The sequence below is a fragment of the Lacerta agilis genome, chromosome 17, assembly GCF_009819535.1.
Source record: "Lacerta agilis isolate rLacAgi1 chromosome 17, rLacAgi1.pri, whole genome shotgun sequence".
NCBI lineage: Eukaryota > Metazoa > Chordata > Lepidosauria > Squamata > Lacertidae > Lacerta > Lacerta agilis.
In genome coordinates, this window is record NC_046328.1 from 38,878,739 (window position 1) to 38,900,984 (window position 22,246).

At 42.6% G+C, this 22,246-nt stretch overlaps 2 protein-coding genes across 2 annotated transcripts; one reads left to right on the forward strand and one right to left on the reverse strand.

The window, feature by feature from the left end:
- Positions 1 to 429: 429 nt before the first annotated feature.
- LOC117061482 (vomeronasal type-2 receptor 26-like) lies at positions 430 to 8,603 on the reverse strand. Its single transcript, XM_033174320.1, has 6 exons — positions 8,473 to 8,603; positions 7,438 to 7,729; positions 5,406 to 6,266; positions 3,705 to 3,932; positions 2,404 to 2,530; positions 430 to 1,331 (listed from the first exon to the last, which is right to left on the reverse strand). Exons 1-6 carry the CDS (start codon positions 8,547 to 8,549, stop codon positions 430 to 432), a joined length of 2,487 nt encoding a protein of 828 aa, XP_033030211.1. The 5' UTR covers positions 8,550 to 8,603.
- A 4,195-nt stretch (positions 8,604 to 12,798) lies between these two features.
- Positions 12,799 to 21,508, forward strand: LOC117061484 (vomeronasal type-2 receptor 26-like). Its single transcript, XM_033174321.1, has 5 exons — positions 12,799 to 12,878; positions 14,331 to 14,622; positions 15,119 to 16,003; positions 17,097 to 17,334; positions 20,607 to 21,508. The coding sequence occupies exons 1-5, from the start codon at positions 12,799 to 12,801 to the stop codon at positions 21,506 to 21,508; spliced, it is 2,397 nt and encodes a 798-aa protein (XP_033030212.1).
- Positions 21,509 to 22,246: the final 738 nt, after the last annotated feature.

A 22,246-nucleotide genomic window follows, 5' to 3' on the forward strand; every position in this document is an offset into this window, starting at 1 on the left:
CTAGATATTGAGAAGTCAATTAAGCACAAATATTGTACATCAATGAGATTATTCTATGTTTCATTTTTTTCAGTCTATTCTAAATATGCGTATGTCTAGATCCAAACCGCAGTTCACATTGCATTTTATCTACAGTAAATAAATAATAAAGAATGCAACAGTAACATAGGTCTCAGTCCAATAAATCACAGCATAATTTAGCCCATGTGTATTATTTTTCTTTATTAGATTCCTAGACTACCCTTCCTCCAAAGATCACAGGGCAGTTTACAGTATGAAAACATAAAAATACATACCAAAATGACAAAAACAATACACTCCCTCTCCGTATAAAAGGCCATAGGAATGAGTTATTTCTCCCTGGCTTAATTCCCGTCACTTACACATTGCTAATTTAAAATGTACCGGGGCCAAATAATTTAGAATATTTCATTGTTTTGTTCTTCTTAGCTGTTCCTTGTTGTTCAGCTCAGGTCTCAACACAATGATATAGAGCTTTGGAGAAAAGATACAAATCAGTAACCCAGCGCTGGAGGCCAAGATGGAGAAAATCTCCACGGCAACCATATATTTCCCCCTTGTGCTGAGATAGGTTGGGACAAAGGTCAACCAAACGCTGCAAAAGACCAACATGCTGAAGGTGATAAACTTGGCTTCATTAAAACTATCAGGCAACTTACGCGCAAGGAAAGCAACACAGAAGCTGAGAGCGGCAAGCAAACCCATGAAGCCCAAGACACAGTAAAACATGGCGACTGAGCCCTCATTACATTCTAGTATAATTTCTTTAACAACTAAGTGCATGTTGAAATCTGGGAATGGGGTAGAGGTTGAGAGCCACACCGTACAAATAGTGGTTTGAATCAGGCAGGAGCCAAGAACAATGGAAGCAGCCAGTCTCTTCCCCAACCATTTCCTCATTCGGGATCCAGGCATGGTGGCCACGAAAGCTAGAACTACAATGGTGGTTTTGGCCAGAACACAAGACACAGCTACTGTGAAGATAATGCCAAAAGCAGTTTGTCGAAGAAGGCACGTCAGCGTTTTTGGCTGGCAAATGAACAGCAAAGCACAAAGGAAGGAGAGCAGGAGGAAAATGAGGAGAGTGTAGGTGAGATTCCGGTTGTTGGCTTTGACTATGGGAGTGTCCCGGTGCTTAACGAAGATGCCAAGCACTAAAGCTGTGATGAATGAAAAGGAAAGAGCCAAAGTGGCCAAAGTCACCCCCAAAGTTTCTTCGTAAGACAGGAAACTTATGACTTTTGGAATGCATGAATCCTGGGCATGATTTGGATACTGATCCTCTGGACATTGCAAACAGTCATCCATGTCTGGAAAAGAAAACATTAGGTTTGAAAAAAGGAAGCCTTATTTACAGCGGAATAATCAAGAATACAGAAATAATAATAATAATAATAATAATAATAATAATAATAATAATAATAATAATAATAATAATAATAATAATCACTAAGTGGACACTTGGGGTAGCCAATATGAATTTTACTATATATATATATATATATATATATATATATATATATATATATATATATATATATTCAGGACACTGTACTGAGAGATAGTAGGTGTGGAACCTAGGTGTGGATTCCACTCAGAAGGGGATAATATTCCTGGAATTTCCATCCAGTTCTGTAAAAAATGGTGGTTATAATCAATTTGTAATTTCCACATAATGATGAATGGAAGAGGTATGAAACTTCTTTTCTGAATCAGAATTCAGTCTCAGACCTCTGTAGTATCAACTTTGCTACTACTTCTACATATAATAACGGCAATTTAATTTCCCAGAAGGTGGAAGCAGCAGCAGCAAGGGGATCTTGTATCTTGGACCTGGTCAATGAAGTAGAAGTACTGAGAAACTTGGGAAGAAGTTATCATCTCCTCCTGGGTTTCATGATATATAGGCAAGAGAAAGCCGAGTGCAGTGAGACATGCACTCTGGAGTTTAAGAAAGCCAATTTCAAAAAATTTAAGGAGCTACTATTTGAGAGCCCATGGTCAGAAATACTCAAAGAGAGAGAAAGGAGTCCAAGATGGATGGGAGTTTCTTAAAGGTGAAAAGTTGGAGGCCCAGGGGGTTGCTGTGGGATATAAATAACACACACACAAACACACACACACAGCAGCTTTGTATTTGTAAGTCCAGGTTACATAAAGTCAGGTTGAGCTGTTGGCTGAATGAGATGGGGAGGTTTATGAGATAAGGAAATGTATTTTGTTTAGAAAATATGCAGAATTTGGTGCTGTTAATAACATTGATTGCAATTCAGATTACCCATGCAAAGTAAAATTAAATAAAACAGCATGTGCAAAGAGATAATTAAACATCTTGAGATTACCGGTAAGTTATTTGTGAAAGTTTTCCATTATACTACTTACCTTTCTGGTTTGAGATCTTCCCTTCGGGACAGGGAAGGCAATCATAGCAGCAAAATGGCTCCCCTTCCTTCTTGGTTCTACTATAACCCAAATGGCAATTGTCATTACAAAGAGAGAGGGGCAGTGCCTGTGCAAAGAACAATAAAAACATGTATGCTACAAACGTGACTTGATGTCCCCAGACTGACTCCAACATCTGCATCCCTTAGGACAGGTATGGGGGACCTTCAGGTCTTGGCAATGCTTGCTGGAAATACGGGTGTTGCAGTTCAGAAAAATCTAGAGGGCTGAAGGTTCCCCACTCTTGCCTTAGGGGAAGGGCCATAGCTCAACAGTAGAATATCTGCTTTGCATGCAGAAGCTCATGGGTTCAATCCCAGGCATCTCCAGTTAGGGTTCAGAAAGACCTTGGTCTTGAACCCCAGAGACCAGTTGCCAGTCAGTGGCAACAGTTCTGAGCTAGATGGGTCAGTTGTCTGACTGGTTATAAAACAGCTTCCTGTGTTGCTGTGTGTTATGTACTGAGAACAATAGGATTGAGATCGCAGCAGTCTGATTGGTCCCAGAACAATAGGATTGAGATTGCAGCAGTCTGATTGGTCCGCAGGAGCCACCCAATCCAGCTCCAGGTGGAAGTGAATCTGCACTCTGATTGGCATACAGGAGTATCCCTGAATTAGCCAATCACGTGGGGCCCATTGTGTAAATAGTGTATATAAAGCAAACGTTTTGGGGGAACTACATTCCTCACTACTATGAGCTGAATAAAGAGCATGAAATTCACACTCGACTCCGAGTATCTTTCACTGTGCATATTGAATGGAATGTAAGAAAAGCGGTGTCTAGAAACATCTCATCATATCATGATCATGATTACCATTAAACTTATTTATTTCATTTATCACGTTGATACAAAACAGCCTGAAGGCATCTTACAATATACAGAATAAAGTAAAAATGCAAGAATAGGGTAAAACACTACAAACAACAAAGCACTAAATATCATCATGCGCTAGTTTTCATAGAGTTGTATGCCTTATTCAGTTAGGACATCTGTATGATCAGGGTCTTCATTGCACCAAGTCCCTATAAATAGATACAACCATGTTCACATCTGCCACCCAACATGCAAACATGGCGGACATGTTTAGCAATAGCACAGTTAGGTTTGCAGCATGCTCCAAAGGGTGTGGGCCTACCTGCCAGTGTGTAAATGAAGGTGCAAAGGAAGATGACTACAGACAGATGTAGTGCCATGACACCTTTTAGATAAAGCCCACAAAAAGGTGCCTGAACCGTACCTGGTTAAATCTGCTGGGCCACACAATTGCATCCTCATGAATGGTGAACTGCTTTCCCAAGGGGGCCTGTGGGTCTATCCTGCCAACTCTTACTCGAAGAACAGACTGGTTTGCGAATGTCACCCAGTTCATTATATCAAATGCAGACTCCAGTTCTCCATTTTGGTTGAAATAAATTTCTTCCCCAGCACTATTATTAAAGATGCTACTTCTCACCAAGTGGCTGAGCTAAATTTGGGAGCGGGGAAGAGGATGGGAGTAGAAGGGTAATTAGTAACTATATAGGTAAAGGACCCCTGGACGGTTAAGTGCGGTGACTATGGGGTGTGGCACTCGTCTCGCTTCAGGCCAAAGGAGCCAGCATTTGTCCACAGACAGCTTTCCAGGTCCTGTGGCCAGCAGGAATAAACTGCTTTTGGCACAACAGAATACCGTGATGGAAGCCAGAGTGCATGGAAACGCCATTTACCTTCCCAACACAGCAGTACCTATTTATCTACTTGCACTGGCGTGCTTTCGAACTGCCAGGTTGGCAGAAACTGGGGCAGAGCAACGGGAGCTCACCCTGTCGCACAGACTCGAACTGCTGATCTTTTGATTGGCAAGCCCAAGAGGTTTAGACCACAGTGCCACCCACGTCCCCTAAAAATAACCATATATAAGTTTGTTGATGAAGCTTTCCCACTTGAGGGATATGAGGAATGGGTCCTTCAACAAAGGATTTATAAAGGCTAGTAGTGGATGCAGTTGTAGCTATCAAGCACTAAATGCCCCCATCTGCACCCTCTTCTTTGTCATCACCTTCCTTCCATCAAGAAGAATGCGTAACAACCAAGCAGCACAAGAGAAAGAAGAAGGAAGGAAGGAAGGAAGGAAGGAAGGAAGGAAGGAAGGAAGGAAGGAAGGAAGGAAGGAAGGAAGGAAGGGTTATAACCTTTCAAGCAGCCTTTACATCTTATGAACAAGTAATGCTTGTTACCACATTGGGGGCTTCTTTTGTTTAGAAAAAAGTAGGGTTAAGCTCTCATAAGCTATAATGAAGTCCACCAACTGGTCAAAAGGGATGGTGACCATTTGCGAACGCTATTCCCTACCAAACTTTGCCGCTTTGACCTCTTGGGATAAAGACAAAATCCGCAAATGGATTTTAGACAGGGACGAAGCGTTGGATGTTGTTCTACCTAACTTGGCCAGCCTATCTACGTGGTTCCCCCCGCGCAAAGGCAGTAAGATCTCTGGCCCACTATCTGAGTGACCTGACGAACCCTATGCAAAGAAGAGCCTTCACACTTGCCCACTTCCACTCCATTCCTACAGCATTCCTACAGGGTATATTTTCCAACACTCCTCCTGATCTTCGCCTTTGTCCGTGCAACAAGGGAAAGACTTTATTCACTTTTTCTTTCACTGCTCTTTATATGACTCAATAAGACCGAGGCTCTTCCTATTAATTCCCCCGTCCATCATCATGGAAGATGACTGGATGAAATACTTATTGGTGGACGCCAACCCCATGGTTACCCGCGGTGTGGCCATCTATATTTTGCAGGCCCTGAAACTCAGGGCCACCTCAATAGGTTAACTTTTTTTTTAAGCCCTGGACTTTTGTAAATATTCTGAAATAGCCATAGCCACATGATTTATTACTGCTTTTCCAAGGATATGGTGAGCTTTCCTCCATTATTGCGCTCCTGATATTACCTTCCACACCTGTTGATTCCAAAACGTCAGCCATCCTCCATCCACGATTGCTCTGTGTTTGAACTGAGATGAATGTGCGGCATGCAAGGCATGTGCCACAGCATAGACTGCATTGTAGATGCTGTAGCTGTGGCCTGTCATGCTCGTTTGAAAAATAGACCCCGGAAGAGTCTCCAGCTTCTCGTCCCCAGTGCAAATATTGCCATCCTGCACATTTCCCTCAGAGTCAGGGAAATAACACTTAAATGCCTCTTCCCAGTATACCTTCATAAAGCCATCTTCTTTTTCCAAGATGGGATTTCTTGTCTGAAAAAAATCCTGGAACCCCAAGACCTCCTCTGAGTGAATCGTGAAGGATAGAGCACCATGGAGGAAGTCAATGTTCTGATCTCTTTGAAAGGGAAGTGATGTGAAATCCATCTGCACTGTCATGATCCAAACTTTCCCTTTAGCCTTCATTGGTATGTCTTCATATTCTGAGATTCCAGGAACTGCTAACAAAAGTGTCATGGCATCAATTTCACCATGAATGAGCCACACATTGACAGTACTTCTCATGGCAATATTAAATGTCTTGAGCCCATCTGTAACCACGTCTGTAAAACCACTAGAATATGTAATTGTTGGAAATCTTTCTATGAAATCAAAGCAGATCCCTCTCAGGATAAATTTTGGAACCATGCTCTGTATAAACCTGTCTCCATTCTCGTCATTCACAGTCAACACACCAGTCCATGTCCACCTGAAATGTAGCAATAACTTGAGGATCCCTTCATACTGGTGGTCTATATTTGGGAACATTTGGTGGTAGAAAGCAGCTTCAGTTTTCATTTTCCCCACTGGAGCAGAGCCATAGATGAGCTAAATGAAAGGTGGGAAATGAGGAGATGAGGAGATTTTACCTGTGGAATCTTGTAGATGCTCAGTATAGTTGCCATGTGGAGACAGACCTCAGAGTTAGAGCCTCCAATGACTGCTACGGGATTATTTTGGAGGTCACACTTGTAGTTGGGGATGTGTCTGCCATATGTAGAGAGGAGTTCCAAGGAGACACGATAGGTCCAGCTTGGACTGAACTGGCTGTTATAGATGTGGAAGCCCAGGGTGAGGTTGGGTAAGATTTGGGAGCTAAATGAAAGGTGGGAAATGAGGAGATGAGATACTTTTTAAAAAGGGTGTAGTGGTTTACTTTTTAACTTGTATTGGCAGCAGTTGAAATCCAACCTAGATTTCGGATTTGTTGCTGTTGTAGTTTAGTGCTGATGACCTGGGAGCTTTTCAGTTTTTCTCAAGCTTAAGAGAAAGTGTTGGAATTCAAAGGTACAGATGTGCTGACCAATTCTCTAAACCAGAGCTTTCTGAACTTTTCATGTTGGTGACACACTTTTTAGAGATGCATCATTTCGTGACACAGCAATTCAATTTTACCAGCAAACTGGAGGTTAATCTAACCCTTTTCCAGCCCTGGGAGGAGTGTGGGGAGCATTCGTGCGACACAGCGACACACTAACATGTTGGGACACACAGTTTGGAAAGCTCTGCTCTAAACCAACTATCCTAGCTCTGCTCTAAACCAACTATCCTAGCAAAGGAATTGACTTTGTCCTCGCTTGTGAAACTATAGTGGCAGAAAGCATATACTGAAAGAGGGTTGTGCCAGTCTACTCAAACAATTGTGCACATTTGCCTTCCATGGTAGTGCCATGTCTTACATGACGTTGGCATAGCAGGGCTTCCACCACATTCTGTTGTTGGATTAGAATGCCCATAATCTATGAGCACTGACCACGCTGTCTGGGGCTGATGAAAGTTGGATTTCAATAACATCTGAAGGACAGATGGCAGTTAACATATATTTAAGCAATAAGGGGGAAAAGCAAAGGGAAAACAAACGAAAAGGGATAAACACAGAGACAGTTGTAAAGGTACAGCTGATCACCAGAACTTGCAAAGTACTATGCCTTTGCCTCAAAAGAAGACCCAATGGCCTGGGTAGTTTGACACCATGAGAGGTGCTCTGGGAGAATTTTACCTGTGGAATCTTGTAGATGCTCAGTATAGTTGCCATGTGGAGACAGACCTCAGAGTTAGAGCCTCCAATGACTGCTACGGGATTATTTTGGAGGTCACACTTGTAGTTGGGGATGTATCTGCCATATGTAGAGAGGAGTTCCAAGGAGACACGATAGGTCCAGCTTGGACTGAACTGGCTGTTATAGATGTGGAAGCCCAGGGTGAGGTTGGGTAAGATTTGGGGGTTTACATTGATCTCCTTTACAGCAAATACTAATGCCAGGATATGTTGGTAGAGCTGGGTCATGATCCTGAAATGATAGTTACATGCTGTGCCACAGTGCGTCTCCTTCTGGATGGGACATCTGCTACACTTCAGTTCAGCTAATAATATTTTACAGATCAATCTATCTCGGTCTAGGGAAATCTGGAGGAACATTAGCACACACAGATTCCTAGCCCTAAACTGGGGAACTAAGCCTTTTTAAAAAAAAGAAAAGAAAAAGAAAAAGAGAGTTTGACTTACACAATCCCTTTTGCTAATGCTGCTTCCACTGGGATGTTAGGTCATTTGAAGGAAACCCAGTGGAGTATGGAATAGATCTCCACCTGCCCCAGCACTGCCATGCACCTGGAACACCTTCCTTTTTGAGGGCTTACCCTGGCCTTGTATGGGCCAGGTGAGCTCCAAATTAGCTGGAATGGGGGTCTAACATCAATATATCTCTGTCTGATCTGGGGTGAGAGGTTTCAGTGGGCTGAGCCCAGGCAGATCCACCTTGCAGATCCTGGCCTTGAATTGCTCCTTAAGCTGCTGAGTGAAAAAGGCTTGAGATGTTAGATTCATGGCCGCCACAACTAAAAATGCAGATGGAAGGTGATGATTAATATGGCTTAGCTACAGGTATGATGCAATTATTTGACAAAGGCAGGGAAAGTTGAGCTGCCACTCTTCTCCCATTCATTGGATCTAACACTGATTTATGGGCCTGGCTCTTCCAGGGAAAATATAATAAATATGTGATACCGGAGGATTTTAGAAAACAAATCTTACACAATGTCATCAAAGAGGTCACGAGCAGGACATTTCTTGAAGTCTATTGAGTTGAAGAATATGTAGATCTGAGACATAATGCCAGGAATGACGAGGTCTCCTGGCTGGTAGTACTTGTGAAGAATAGGAAGGGGATTACTGATGCTGCATTTAATATTAGGAATCTTGCATGTCACCTGAGGCAAAAGCATTGATAGCCATAGTACAAATCCAACTATCTTGCATGAAATAATTCTTCTTGTACGTAAATTGTCCCATCCCCACATTATCCTTCGCTGGGTCCTGTACCGAAGCCTGCACAGCCTAGGGGCTGATTTGTGGCTCAGATGGTGTAGGATAAAGTCTCTGTTATCAGACTGACCAAGCGCTGGCTATCTCGTCATACCTTGGAAATGTACAACGGATATTAGTAGCATCCTCCTATTTTCATTAATAATAATGCAGCTCATATTTGCAAGTCCCTTTATATGTGGAGAAGTGTCTTCTGTTCGTAATTGAATAATTACAGGGGGGATAATTATATTATTAAGATTTACAGGCACTTAGATGTGGTGGCTGTAATCATCCAGTCTATGTAATCATCTAGCTGTGTTATGGAAATTTGTAGCAAGAAACTAGATGGATGTCACTATAGTCATTATGGGCAGATAATGTTTACATTCTCAACCTTGCACAATCAGGGACCATTAAGCAAATAATATGCTAGATTCATTATACTTGAAAGTGAAGTTGGGCTGCTTGCTCTGTGCAGGTCTTACTGGTCTTCATGAATGGAGAGAATGGGGGTATTTTGTGGGCATTTTCCAGAGTTCACAAGTAGCAGGAAAGTTTCAAAAGATTCCGTATTTATTATATGATGTTTGAAATCCCCTTGAAAAAAATATTGTGGAGGGTGTTTATATGTGTTTGTGAGGCAGAAAGAGACTGAAGATTCATATACACCAGGATCAGAAAACCTCAGACTCAGCTTTGGATGGTGTGACCTGCCAATGCTCTCAAACTAGCCCTTGAAACTCTCCCTGGAACAACCACCCCACTAGCTCTGCTACACACCTTCAACAGAGATTATGACATTTTATTTGTCTGGATGGAAGATGTGATCTCCTGTGCAGAAAAAATGACCCTTAGTCAGACTCTCCTCTTGTCCCTAAATATATGCTGGTTGCAAAATCACTTCCTTCCCCACCATTATGTGAGACTGGGGCATACAGCACATAATGCAGTTATTTCCATATGTTTACTTATTTTATTTTTTAATAAAGGATAATAAAAAATATAAATTTTCAGATACAGTACTTTGCAAGCAAAGTGTGTTTCGTACATCTTATTAGAACTATGAAAGTCAGACTAGGTGCCCATGAAATAAAACACCAGGAGAAGAATCATACTGCTGGGGTTTTTGAACTGAAAACGAGGCAGTTTGGAGAGAGGTCAATGTGACAGACCCAACACACCTTTCTTTGTTGACTCCTAAAATTTTGAACTTCTGCCAGAATGATTGTCTCATTTCACTGAACAGTGCTTTTTATTTGCTGAACAACAGGAGAAAAACATACATGTATTTCAATCCAGAAATGATACATGACGTTGCTACTTGATGCACTTTGGGCAGAAGAATTTGAAACACTCCATGAGTAAAAACACAAGGTAGGCTTCTGTTCTTGAGCATGAACCATTCTGGTTCTTACATGATCATGCATTCATTTTCAGATGAAGAAACATGTGTCAGTTGTCCGGAAGACCAGTATCCAAACAGAGGCCAGGATCAATGCATTCCTAAGATGCCAAACTTCCTGGCATTTGGTGACACTTTGGCCATTGTTTCAACTTCCTCTGCACTTTTGTTGTCTCTGATCACAGCTGCGGTGCTTGGCATCTTCATTAGGCACCGGGACACGGCCATAGTCAAAGCCAACAACAGGAGCCTCACCTGCATCCTCCTCATCTCCCTCCTCTTCTGCTTCCTCTGCTCCTTGATATTCATTGGGAAACCCAATGAGGTGACTTGCCCTCTCCGTCAAACTGCTTTGGTATCATCTTCTGTGTGTCCATCTCTAGTATCCTGGCCAAAACTGCATCTGTGCTTTTAGCCTTCATGGCCACCAAACCAGGATCTAGGATGAGGAAATGGGTGGGGAAACGACCAGCTTATTCCATCCTTCTGTCCTGCTCCCACATCCAAGTAGGGCTCTGCGCTCTCTGGCTGGCAAGGTTTCCTCCCTTTCCAGATAGAGACGCACACGCAATGATTGATCAAATTGTACTCTTATGTAATGAAGGGCCGGTCACTATGTTCTACTGCGTCTTGGGGTTTATGGGTTTCCTGGCCATTGTTTGTTTCACTGTAGCTTTTGTAGCCAGGAAGTTACCTGACAGCTTTAATGAACCAAGTTCATCACCTTCAGCATGTTGGTCTTCTGCAGTGTTTGGCTGACCTTCATTCCAACTTACCTGAGCACAAGAGGAAAAGACATGGTGGCTGTGGAGATCTTCTCCATACTGGCTTCCAGTGCTGGGTTACTGAGTTGCATCTTTACCCCTAAATGCTACATCATTGTGGTGAGACCTGAGCTGAACAACAATGAACATCTAATAGTTAAAAAGAAATGAATGAGATATTTATCCCCTCCCTCAAGAGATATCCCTCTCCCCTCCCCATAAAATGGGCAACATTATTCCTGAGTTGAATGTGTGAATCCGGTGGGTGCCACTGTTGTGTGATGTGCCATTCAATATGCAATAAAAAGATACAATGCCTCTATGAAATTATCCTCATCTCTATTTCCAGCTAAAGCCTGAGCTTCCTTGATCAATTTTTTTCTTAAATGCTATGATCCACACTTTCTGTTACCACATTGGCATTTAGAAGTGCTCACACATGTGCTTGCATGCACACACACATTGAAAAAAATAAAAATAATTGCCAGACACAAAGTGTTCCCAGATCCCCTCTTTTGGAAATAGGTTATATACTGGCCATTTTCCAGTCCTCAGGTGCTGAAGCTGATCTGAAAAGTTGGCCGTGATTGCTCAGCTGGAAATATGCCAGTGCAAGTTCCTCACCCTGATTCATCCAGAGCTCATCCTGGCTAATTTAAAGTAGATTAATTTATGCTGGTGTAAATAAAATGAAATAAACAAATAAACCCCATTAATGTACTGGGGGTGAGGGAAACATGGCAGGGCAAAGAGAGAGTTACATCTGTTTCAGATCCCACTCAGTTGGGTCATAGTACCTAGGGCCTGATCATGACAGTTTAGGGTTACACTCGTTTATCAGTTTAGTTGGCAGTTGCCCCTCCCAGAGGCTCCAGAATGGAGTTTGGAATAGGGATAGTTTGAATTATACTGGTTTCTATATTTAGGGTTGCTCTGTCCAAGGTGTATTGTGGCATTGACATGTCTAGGCCATTTCTAGGCTACCACTTCTTTGATTATTTGTAGAATTATATACTAATGGATTAACTGGGATTTCCCTGTAGCTTCACCATCTGACATTATGTAACACCAGAATCAACCAGATCCATCTGCTAAATGTGGCACACCAGGAAGATATTTCTGATGGCAAAAAACTACTGGGGCAATGGCCTTCCTCAGAGGGTGGTAGACTTCCCTTTGTTAGGCCATTGTAAGCAGAGGATGAACGCCCACCTATGTATAAGGAATTGTAGTGGACTCCCTGCAGAGGCTGGGGTGGACTATATGGCCTTTGAGGTCCCTTCCAACTCTATGATTCTATTATAATATAAATAAACAAGCAAACTATTATATGAGAAGGGTGTTTGCTCTGGCAGTTCTACTACCATTGAGTCAACATCACTGAATCAACAAATTAGAGAAGTAATTATCTCCCCTGTCATTATATGAATCACTATAATTGACCCAAAGCACCAGCAGCTTTCTTTGAAGCTACTGGGTGTGTGTGTGTGTGTGGAATCAACAAGAAAGCCTGGAATGGTTATAAGTACCGCAGTGCTTCTGATGCAGCCAAGATTCGGTTCCAGAGGGGGCTCTGTCAGTTTCCCTCTTTCATTGTATTTAGCATATTCTTCAGATCTTGTCCCTTGACAATGTAGATGATGAAGTTTCCATCCAAGACGTAATACTGAAATCAGGCTGGTGGTCAGAATGAGGTTTTGACCTGAGAAACACGGGAGCCTCGTTTGCAGAAGGACGTTTCCCATCCAGATGTTGGTGCTGCTCCTGCTACTGCTCCTGCTGCTCCCAAACATGGTGTTCAAAGTACATACCAGTAAGTGTGTCAGAAGTAATCCAGTACACATTGCGCATGACTGGTATGAAACAAGTGATCTCCTCATTGGTGGGATGGCATCTCTTATGCATTACTTTTCCCCTGAAATAGTATTCAACAAGCACCCTTCTAAGGCCTCGATACCAACCCCAACGTAAGAAAACTGCCTGTCATTTTATTTTAGTGGTGTTTAATCTTTATATATGCATGACCAACTGCAGATCACACTGCTTTGATAAGATATTAGAATTTTTCAGAAACGGCGGGTGGCTGGATAAGAACCACTGGTTGAAAAGAAAATGAAATTCTCAAATATCAATGAGTGTAAACTGTGCCTTTATGGTCAGTTGGGCATTTGGAAACATTATCCTTTGATTATGCAATTATTCTTATCTCTTATATATAGGTATTGAAGGAGAAGCGTTTTTATTTTACGAAAAATGTACACATTCAGGCACATTGAACCTACAAAGTTCTGTATTTCAGGAGTGGGCAATTTGCAACCTTTCAGCTAATTGTGGCAAAGGGGAGGAAATTGAGAGAAAAGAGGGTGAAACAGAAATCTCTCTCTGTGTGTGTGTGTGTGTGTGTGTGTGAGAGAGAGAGAGAGAGAGAGAGAGAGAGAGAGAGAGAGAGAGATGGCAGTAATTCAGAAAGAAAGGAGAATTGAATGGCTGCATCTTCAGTGGACAGGGCTGCAGTAAGACAGGGTGCTGGCAAGGACACAATTGTGGGAGAAAGAGTGTGTCCTGCTGGTGTGTCCATACAGCCCCACACTCCCCACAGCCCTGTCCTTTCTCACCCCATTCAGGTAAACTTCAGCCACACTGGTGTGGGGAGAGAGGCTCAGCACCACTTCTGCTATTCTGTGCTTGTTAGAAAGTGCAGGGAAAGAGAGAGAGAGAAATGAGCGGAGTGAAGAATGCCAGTCAACACTTTGTCCCCATTGACTACCTGTTTCCAGAGAAAACCAGAACAAAGAGAAACTGCTGCCAAACACCAGCCTATGATCTCAAGCTGCTCCTTTGAATGATCCATTTGTGTCATGAAACAGGTTGCTAAAGAAAAGCCTGAAGCATGGGAGCAAACAGTTCTCTGGTAGAGCACCCCATGCCTTACACGCAGAAGCTTCCTAATACAGGGCAACGTAATGTCAGTAGAGTTGGAAAATGCTCCTCTTCAAAACTTTTTGAGCACCTGATAGAACAGACCAGGGCTGGGGAGCCTGTAGTTTTTATACTGCTGCTGGACTCCAGCCCCGTCCTCCCTCTTCATTAATCACGGTGGCTGTGGCTGACAAGAATAGGGAGCCCAGTGTCATCTCAATGGCCACAAGTTCCCCTTCCTCTTGTACAGACAATGCTGAAATTGAGGGACTCGGAAGGAAGCAGCTTCCCACAGTGCAGTGCAGCAAAAGTTAGCCCCAACACATCTTCCTCCTTCCCAACAGGACTTAAATGGTGAATAACGTTTCTGGTCCGATCATCTTCTTATAGTCAGGTAGCTGAATTCTGAAGAAGAGTACTGTGAGGAGATGAATACTGTGATGAGATATTTTGTGCAATGCATCATTATCCTGTGAAATACCAAGTCCCTTTGTTTGCAGCCTGGTGACCAAGTTCTACCAGCACATCCTTGCCTTGGTGTTTGCTGTTGATGAGATCAATGAGAATCCCAGGATCTTGCCCAATGTCACCCTCGGGCTCCACATCTATGACAGCTATACTGATTCAAGGATGACCTACCGCACCACTATGGACCTACTCTTCAAATCACATCACTTCATCCCCAACTACAAATGTGGCACCCAGGAAAAGGTAATCGGAGTCGTAGGTGGATTCAGCTCTGATACATCTTCACGCATGGCAGACATCTTAGGTCTCTTCAAGATTCCACAGGTAGGATCTGAGAAGTAGAGGAATGGGGACTTCCCTTGATCATTCACCCTAATTTAATCAGTTCCTCTCTTTCTAGTAGGATTCATAGTTATGGAAGTGGTGTAATGAGAAAGGAAAATTAATATGGTATGAATCATGTGGACTTGCATTATGGAATCTCTTGTTTTAGTTGACTGTACTCTGGAAGCATTTTTGACTTAAAAGGGAGGTAGAAATGATCAAAATAAAAATGGGTATCCAACTATGAGAACGAGATGGGAGAAGTTCCAAAAATGTGCATTATACATGTAGAAAAGAATTGCTGCAAGCCAAATAGGACTGATTACCTCAATGAAAAGTTGATGAAGTTAGTGTATGTTGATTATGTGCATGTTTGTAAAAGGAAACATCGGCTTAAAAAGAAGTAAATTGCACTGTATTGAAATATTTAGATGGATGGGATCAGTATGAGCTCCTGTTTCCACTCTGCATGTACTGCCTGGCTTTTGTTTTTCAGATTTCATATGGCTCTTTTCAGCCAGCAGTCAATTATCAAACCAAGTCCCCTTCCTTTTATCGAATGGTTCCTAGTGAAGATTTTCAGTACAGAGGAATCGTCCAATTGCTTTTGCATTTTGGATGGAAGTGGGTCGGTCTCATTGCCCAGGATGATGAAGGTGGAGAACATTTCTTGCAGATCATAGAGTCAATGCTCTCCAAGAGTGGGATCTGTTCTGAATTCACAGACATAGTTCCAACAAATGCGCGCTACTCCAAAAGTCTGTTTCATATGTGGGTAAACCGAGTCAGAAATCTCCCAGGTTTTCTGGTGAGCAAAGCCAATGCTGTTATTGTATCTGGAGAAAGTGCACCAGTTACGTGGTTGGCAAATACTGTAGCAACATTCAAAGTCTATCAACAAAACTATCCTTTGTATAAACTCTCTGCGGCAAAGGTGTGGATCACGACAGCCCAAATTGATTTCAAGTTCTTTAAAGTTCAGATGGTGACTGGCCTTTCAACCCAGATGTTCCATGGCGCTCTCTCTTTCACAATTCACACAAAGGAGATTCAAGATTTCTATGACTTTCTTCGGAAAGTAAACCCTTCCTGGGCAGATGGAGATGGTTTCATCAGCGATTTCTGGGCAGAATCATTCCGTTGTTCTGCTTCAGACTCGGGAATTTCTAAGTTCTTCGGATCTGAATGCACAGAAGAGGAGATGCTGGAGAGCCTTGCTACACCATTCTTTGAAATGCACATGACTGGCCACAGCTACAGTATCTATAATGCTGTCCATGCTCTAGCACACGCCTTGCATGCCTGGTACTTAGTGAGAGCCAGCAACAGAAGAACGGAGGCTTGGGGCGGACTGTCTTCGTGGAACGTGGAGCCCTGGCAGGTAGTGATTCTTTACAGACAAGTTGTTGTGCCCTGGGTTTAGGGCAGTGGCGTTTTGAAAATGCTACAGCACTCTAAGTGTGGGGGGATATTGAAGAATACCCCTCCAGCTGTGGCAAATGTGAAAAGTTGGAAAGAGGCATACACATGCCTCCCATTGTGCAGGAGCTGCAGACCAGGTACCCATTTAGTTAACTTACAGTACAATGGTCTAGGTGAGCGCAGGATTTCAGCCTCGGCTTGAGACTCGCATAGAAGGGAGGAAGCGAGGTTATGGTGCGTTCAACAGTTGTGTGTCAGGGCAGGAAATCAACATGTTGAGAGATTTCTTATATGTAAATATAATACAGTGGTACCTCGGTTTACGAACAGTCCTGTTTGCAAACTATTCGGTTTATGAACTCCACAAAACTGGAAGTAGTGTTCCGGTTTGCGAACTTTACCTCGGTTTACAAATGGAAGCCGAACAGTGGAAGGGCACTGGTGGTGGGAGGCCTCATTAGGGAAAGCATGCCTTGGTTTAAGAACGGATTCGATTTAAGAAGAGACTTTTGGAACGGATTAAGTTTATAAACTGAGGTGCCACTTTAAAGGGGAAAGCTTCACCTGTTTACATTCTGTGCATTATATTTATTACATTTTATTATAAAATAGAAACAGTCATTACTGTTTTTATTTTTGGACACCCCATTCCATTATTATTGCATATGTCAAAAGGCATACACTTAATTTCTGCATAGATTTTTTTTTTAAATCCCTTTAAAATATGTGCAGAAGTGGAACAGGATGGGCTGAGTTCCTTCCTCCTGTAGAACCAGGGCTTCTAAAATCCATTTTTCATAGGCCGTAGTTTCACTTTGAGTTCTACATGTCCAAAAATAACTGATTCCAGTTCACATTTTTTCTCTACAAGATGAATTAGTGTTGAGTTCACAGTGGAATTCAAGTTCATTCAACATCTGCCCCTCCAGATATTGGTGAGCACTGATGGGAGTTGCAGTCTGAAAACATCTGGAGGACCACAGCTTCTCCATCCCCACACTAAGCCCCATTTTAATATTTCAACATTTTTTTATCTTTCTCTTTTTTCCAAGCTCCACTCATTCCTTCAGCAGATCTCATTCAATAACAGCGCTGGAGATTTAATTGCACTCAATGAACATGGGGAATTAGCAGAGGGATTTGATGTTACAAACGTGGTCACTTTCCCTAACAATTCCTACATCAGGATGAAAGTGGGGATGCTGGACCCTCACAACCCTCCTGGCAAAGAACTGACCGTTGATGAGGACAGTCCCTTGGAATGGCACAGAGGCTTGGCTCAGGTTCCAAGTATCAACATTCATCGTCATGCAACGAAGTGGGAGGGTTAAGAGATGTTAAGGAGGGGCGAATAATTCATTCATGCAATGCACAGCTTTGAAATTCAGCCCAATACCACATTGTGTTGACAAATAAGAGTGTGCTGAAAATGCCGAGGAAATAAATATGTGGAGGGTGGGCATTCCAGTGGAGACAAACTGCCATTATCTACTTCATTAAACTGCTGTATCTAAGTGATTTACAGTAAAATAAGCATGTAAGATGCACAGGTTAAAGCATAAATCACAAATCACTATTGCGGCAGGATGTATTGAAACATGACCAGTGGTGGACCTAGGGGCCTCAAATTTCAGCAGCACCTGTGTGACACCAAAGTTCAGTGCCCCCACCTTTTGTCTTTCATACTGCACCACAGTTTCAGCATCCCCTGGGGTGCCCCCAAGGATCATAGAATCATAGAGTTGGAAGAGACCACAAGGGCCATCCAGTCCAACCCCCTGCCAAGCAGGAAACACCATCAAAGCATTCCTGACAGATGGCTGTCAAGCCTCCGCTTAAAGACCTCCAAAGAAGGAGACTCTACCACACTCCTTGGCAGCAAATTCCACTGCCGGACAGCTCTCACTGTCAGGAAGTTCTTCCTAATGTTTAGGTGGAATCTTCTTTCTTGTAGTTTGAATCCATTGCCCTGTGTCCGCTTCTCTGGGAGCCTCTCCCAGTGTGATCGAACCCATCGCACACCCCTAATTCCGCCTCTGACATAGCAACAGGATCAAAGTGTGAAGAAGGAGCAAAAACACAATTCAGATTTAATCAGAAAATCCTCAGATAAAAAAGAAAGTTTCCAGCAGCCCTCAAAACGTATACTCAGCCTCTTTCCCTCCTGGTACACATCATCCCTAAGGGGCAACAAAGGCTCATTCATTAACGAAAGCAGGCCGGTACCTAGTGCACAGGTGGTCTATTCATGGAGAGGAATACTGTATATTCTGGCGTATAAGACTACTTTTTAATCCAGGAAAATCTTCTCAAAAGTCGGGGGTCGTCTTATACGCCAGGTGGAGAGTCTGCGGCCGAGTATATCTCAAACTCTATATTTCAACTGGAAAAGTTGGGGGTCGTCTTATATGCCCAGCCGTCTTATACGCCGGAAAATACGGTATATTACAATTGCCTCCAGCTACATCCAGCTGCATAACTCTCCAAAAGAATTGTAGTTTACTCCTCACAGAGCTACAGTTCCCAGCACCTTTAAAAGAACTACAGTTCTTATTATTCTTTGGGGTGGGTGAGTTTTATGTGTGCTTTAAATGTATGGTGAACACAGACACAATGTGACTGGCAGAACCTTTTACCGAAGGATCATCTGATAGAAGATGAATTCTCTGAATGTATTTTAATCCTAAACTTTCCTATACTTTTTTGGATAGGTACCACCCCTTTCGGAATGCAATGACGAATGCCGCCCTGGTAATGGGAAGAAAAAGAAGGAGGGGGAGAAGTTTTGCTGCTATGATTGTGCTCCATGTCCAGATGGGATGTTCTCAAACGAGAAGGGTAGGAGAAGTCATGTTAAGATGAACCGAGCAATACAACTGATTGCAGTAAACTGTGACCAGTTCTTTTGCAAGCTTCTTTTAATGAGCTTTGTAAGTTTTGTGAAGTAACGGCATTTTATATTTGTTCTCACTGCTTAAATGTATACTGTATGTTTGCACTTACTTTCTCTTAATCGAGTAAGGAAAAGATTGCTGGAATGACAAGTGATTCATGTGATCTATAAGACATAGAATGACCTTCCATTACTAGTAATTGCACCTCAGTTAACCAAGAAAGGATATTGAGGTAGGCATTTGTATACATTCTCCCAAATGAAGAGGCAGCAATCAGCATGATTTTGAATAAGCAACAACACTGTAAACTTTTCTGGGAATATGCAATGGCTTAAGAATGAATGTAACAGGAATCTGTGTCCTCCCAGTGTAGGTACCCTGTCAAAACGAAGAAGAGGAGTTTGTTATTGAGCCCTCTCTAGGAAACCTCAGGACTTTTAATGGTCCTGACACATGTATGTAATAAGAAACTCTCACACATTCATATGTCACAAAACGTTTGCTCATAGCTCTCAACTTTCCCATTTTTGCGGGAAATTCCCTTATTCCAGCGCCATTTCCCAATGCAAAAGAAAAAGAAAAAAAAAAGAAAGGAAGGTTGACAGATCTGCGTATGCTCTGCTCAGGGTAAAATCTTAAGAAAACATTTCATGTATCAAACCTTTTTCGTCCATGGTTAAAGCAGCCTCTTAGATTATCCTAGAAACAGCTGTCATGGTTGTGGGGTAGTTAATTCTCCCACACTGTATTGAAGGCTTGGCAAAGAGTCTCAGTTTCTAAAGTTAGTTAATGAATGGGTGTCTTTAATTAAGCAAATCGGCTGCAGGACTGGCAATGAGGCAAATATAAGGTTAGTCAATCAGAGATAGAAATTTCATTAAAGAAGAATGCAACATGATCAAAACTCTTGTATTGCTGAGGCAAAATACATGACTGATTGAGGAGAAACTTTTATTATTATTATTATTATTATTATTATTATTATTATTATTATTATTATTATTTACTTCTATCCTGCCCATCTGGCTGGGTTTCCCCAGCCACTCTGAGTGGCTTTCAACAGAACATTAAAAAAAGAATAAAACATCAAATCTTAAAAACTTCCCTAAACAAGGCTGCGTTCAATTACAGAAGACTGATCTGATATCCAAAAGATTGCAGTTTTCCCCCCTCCATCTTTCTTTTGATTAGGAAATATTTTTAGAGGATATCTATGATGAGTGATGAAGGCTATTTTCTCTACTTCCCTACAGAGAGCTCTCCCACCTCCCCACCCTCTCCCCAGCCCCCACTGCCCAACCCCCTGCTGTGTCCTCCGCCAGCCACTCACTCGCAAGCTTCTGCAGCTCAGTCACCTGCTCTCTCAGCAACTTCAGCCGCCCAGGCGCCACTCTCCCACTCATCAGCCTCCACCGCTCAAGTAGCCACTGAGATTGTTGCCACGTTATATTTCTCAGTGTCACCTATCAGTGGGCACATTAAAAAGAGCTGGATAGAATTTGGCTGGGGAAAGGTAGGCAATTTGCATATATGATGGGTGGAATCTGTTTTTGAAGCATCTTGGCCAGAAAGGGTTGGCCTTTTCCCTTGGGAAATATACTCAGGCAGACTCCTGGGAAGGCTGTGCTTAAGCCTTAGAACACTGTTTTTTTATTCACTTTTTTATAGAAAAAGAAACTTGTCTCAGATGTCCAGGAGATCAATATTCAAACAAAGCCAAGGATCAATGCATCCCCAAAACACCAAATTTCCTATCATTTGATGACATTTTGACAATCGTTTCAACTTCCTTTGCACTTCTGTTCTCTCTGATCACAGCTTTGGTGCTTGGCATCTTCATTAAACACCGGGACACTGCCATAGTTAAAGCCAATAATAGGAGCCTCACCTACATTCTCCTCATCTCCCTCCTCCTGTGCTTCCTGTGCTCCTTGCTGTTCATTGGAATGCCCAATGAGGCAACCTGCCTTCTCCGACAAACTGCTTTTGGCACCATCTTCTCAGTGGCCCTGTCCAGCATCTTGGCCAAAACCATATCTGTGGTCTTGGCATTCATGGCCACCAAACCAGGATCCAGGATGAGGAAATGGTTGGGACAAAAGTTGGCTTATTCCATAGTCCTCTTCTCCTCCCTCATTCAAGTAGGCATCTGTGCTGTCTGGCTAGCAACCTCTCCACCAAAACCAGATTTGGACATGGACTCAATGGCCGAAGAAATTGTTCTTTTGTGTAACGAAGGGTCGGCCACAATGCTATATTGTGTCTTAGGCTATTTGGGCTTCCTGGCCATTGTCAGCTTCACTGTGGCCTTCTTAGCCAGGAAGTTGCCAGACAGCTTTAATGAAGCCAAGTTCATCACCTTCAGCATGTTGGTCTTCTGCAGCGTTTGGCTGTCCTTTGTTCCAACTTACCTGAGCACAAGAGGAAAACACATGGTGGCTGTGGAGATCTTCTCCATCTTGTCTTCCAGTGCTGGGTTACTGAGTTGCATCTTTTCCCCTAAATGCTACATCATTCTGCTGAGGCCTGAGCTGAACAACAAAGAACAATTGATACGAAGAAATACATAAATGCTAGAAGAGCTCGCTATTTTATTTATGTTTTTGGTTTTCATAGATATGCACATGAACTGGGTCCATGAGGATTTCACAATCTCAGCAGTTCTGTGTTTTATTTTTTGGCAACTCCCCCCCCCCCTATATGCTACATGATTGAGCCAATGCCTGAGCTGATTTTTAAAAAAGGATCTAAAACAAAGAGATAGCAACAGGATAAAAATTATTTCAATTGTAAGAATTAATACATTAAGTTCTATTAATAATAAATGAGGTTTTTTGTTCCGTTTCTGTTATATTTATTTATTCTACATGGTAATAAAAGGAGGTGTACGTCCAATGAAACAGAATTAAACTACTTTTGTGCTTTATTCCTGAGCTGTAGAACTGTTGTCGTTTTGTTTTAGACTCTGTTGTGGCAGAGGGGTGAGTAAAGGGTGTAAGGATGTGAGTAAAGGGGGTGATTAAAGGGAGTAAGGGTGACCAACTCCCCATCCCTATCTAGGCAGCTGAACCTGCAGCTGAGGACTCCTCTCCCAATGATGAACTGGCCCTCTGCCAACACTCCTCTCCTTCTTGCAGAGCTGCTGATCCCCTCACCTGCTGCAAGCACCCAGGTAGACAAAAGGGGGAAAATATCTTTCTTCACCCATCCCACCTCACTGCAATCTGGCTCAGATGTAAGCATAAGTGGAGGCATCTGGTGCTGCTGCAAATGGAGAGGCTACAGAGAAGGCAGATTGAACCTTCTGT

Bases quoted from the DNA above. Each gene is read 5' to 3' on its own strand.
- LOC117061482 (XM_033174320.1), bottom strand. From the start codon at position 8,549: ATGTCTCAGATCTACATATTCTTCAACTCAATAGACTTCAAGAAATGT. The intron at 6,267-7,437 runs GTAAAATTCTCC...CCTTTCATTTAG, and splicing joins GCATCTACAAGATTCCACAG to CTCATCTATGGCTCTGCTCC. The intron at 2,531-3,704 runs GTACGGTTCAGG...TTCTTTGCACAG, and splicing joins GGCCCAGCAGATTTAACCAG to GCACTGCCCCTCTCTCTTTG.
- LOC117061484 (XM_033174321.1), top strand. From the start codon at position 12,799: ATGGCATCTCTTATGCATTACTTTTCCCCTGAAATAGTATTCAACAAG. The intron at 14,623-15,118 runs GTAGGATCTGAG...TTTGTTTTTCAG, and splicing joins GTCTCTTCAAGATTCCACAG to ATTTCATATGGCTCTTTTCA. The intron at 17,335-20,606 runs GTATCAACATTC...ACTTTTTTATAG, and splicing joins AGGCTTGGCTCAGGTTCCAA to AAAAAGAAACTTGTCTCAGA.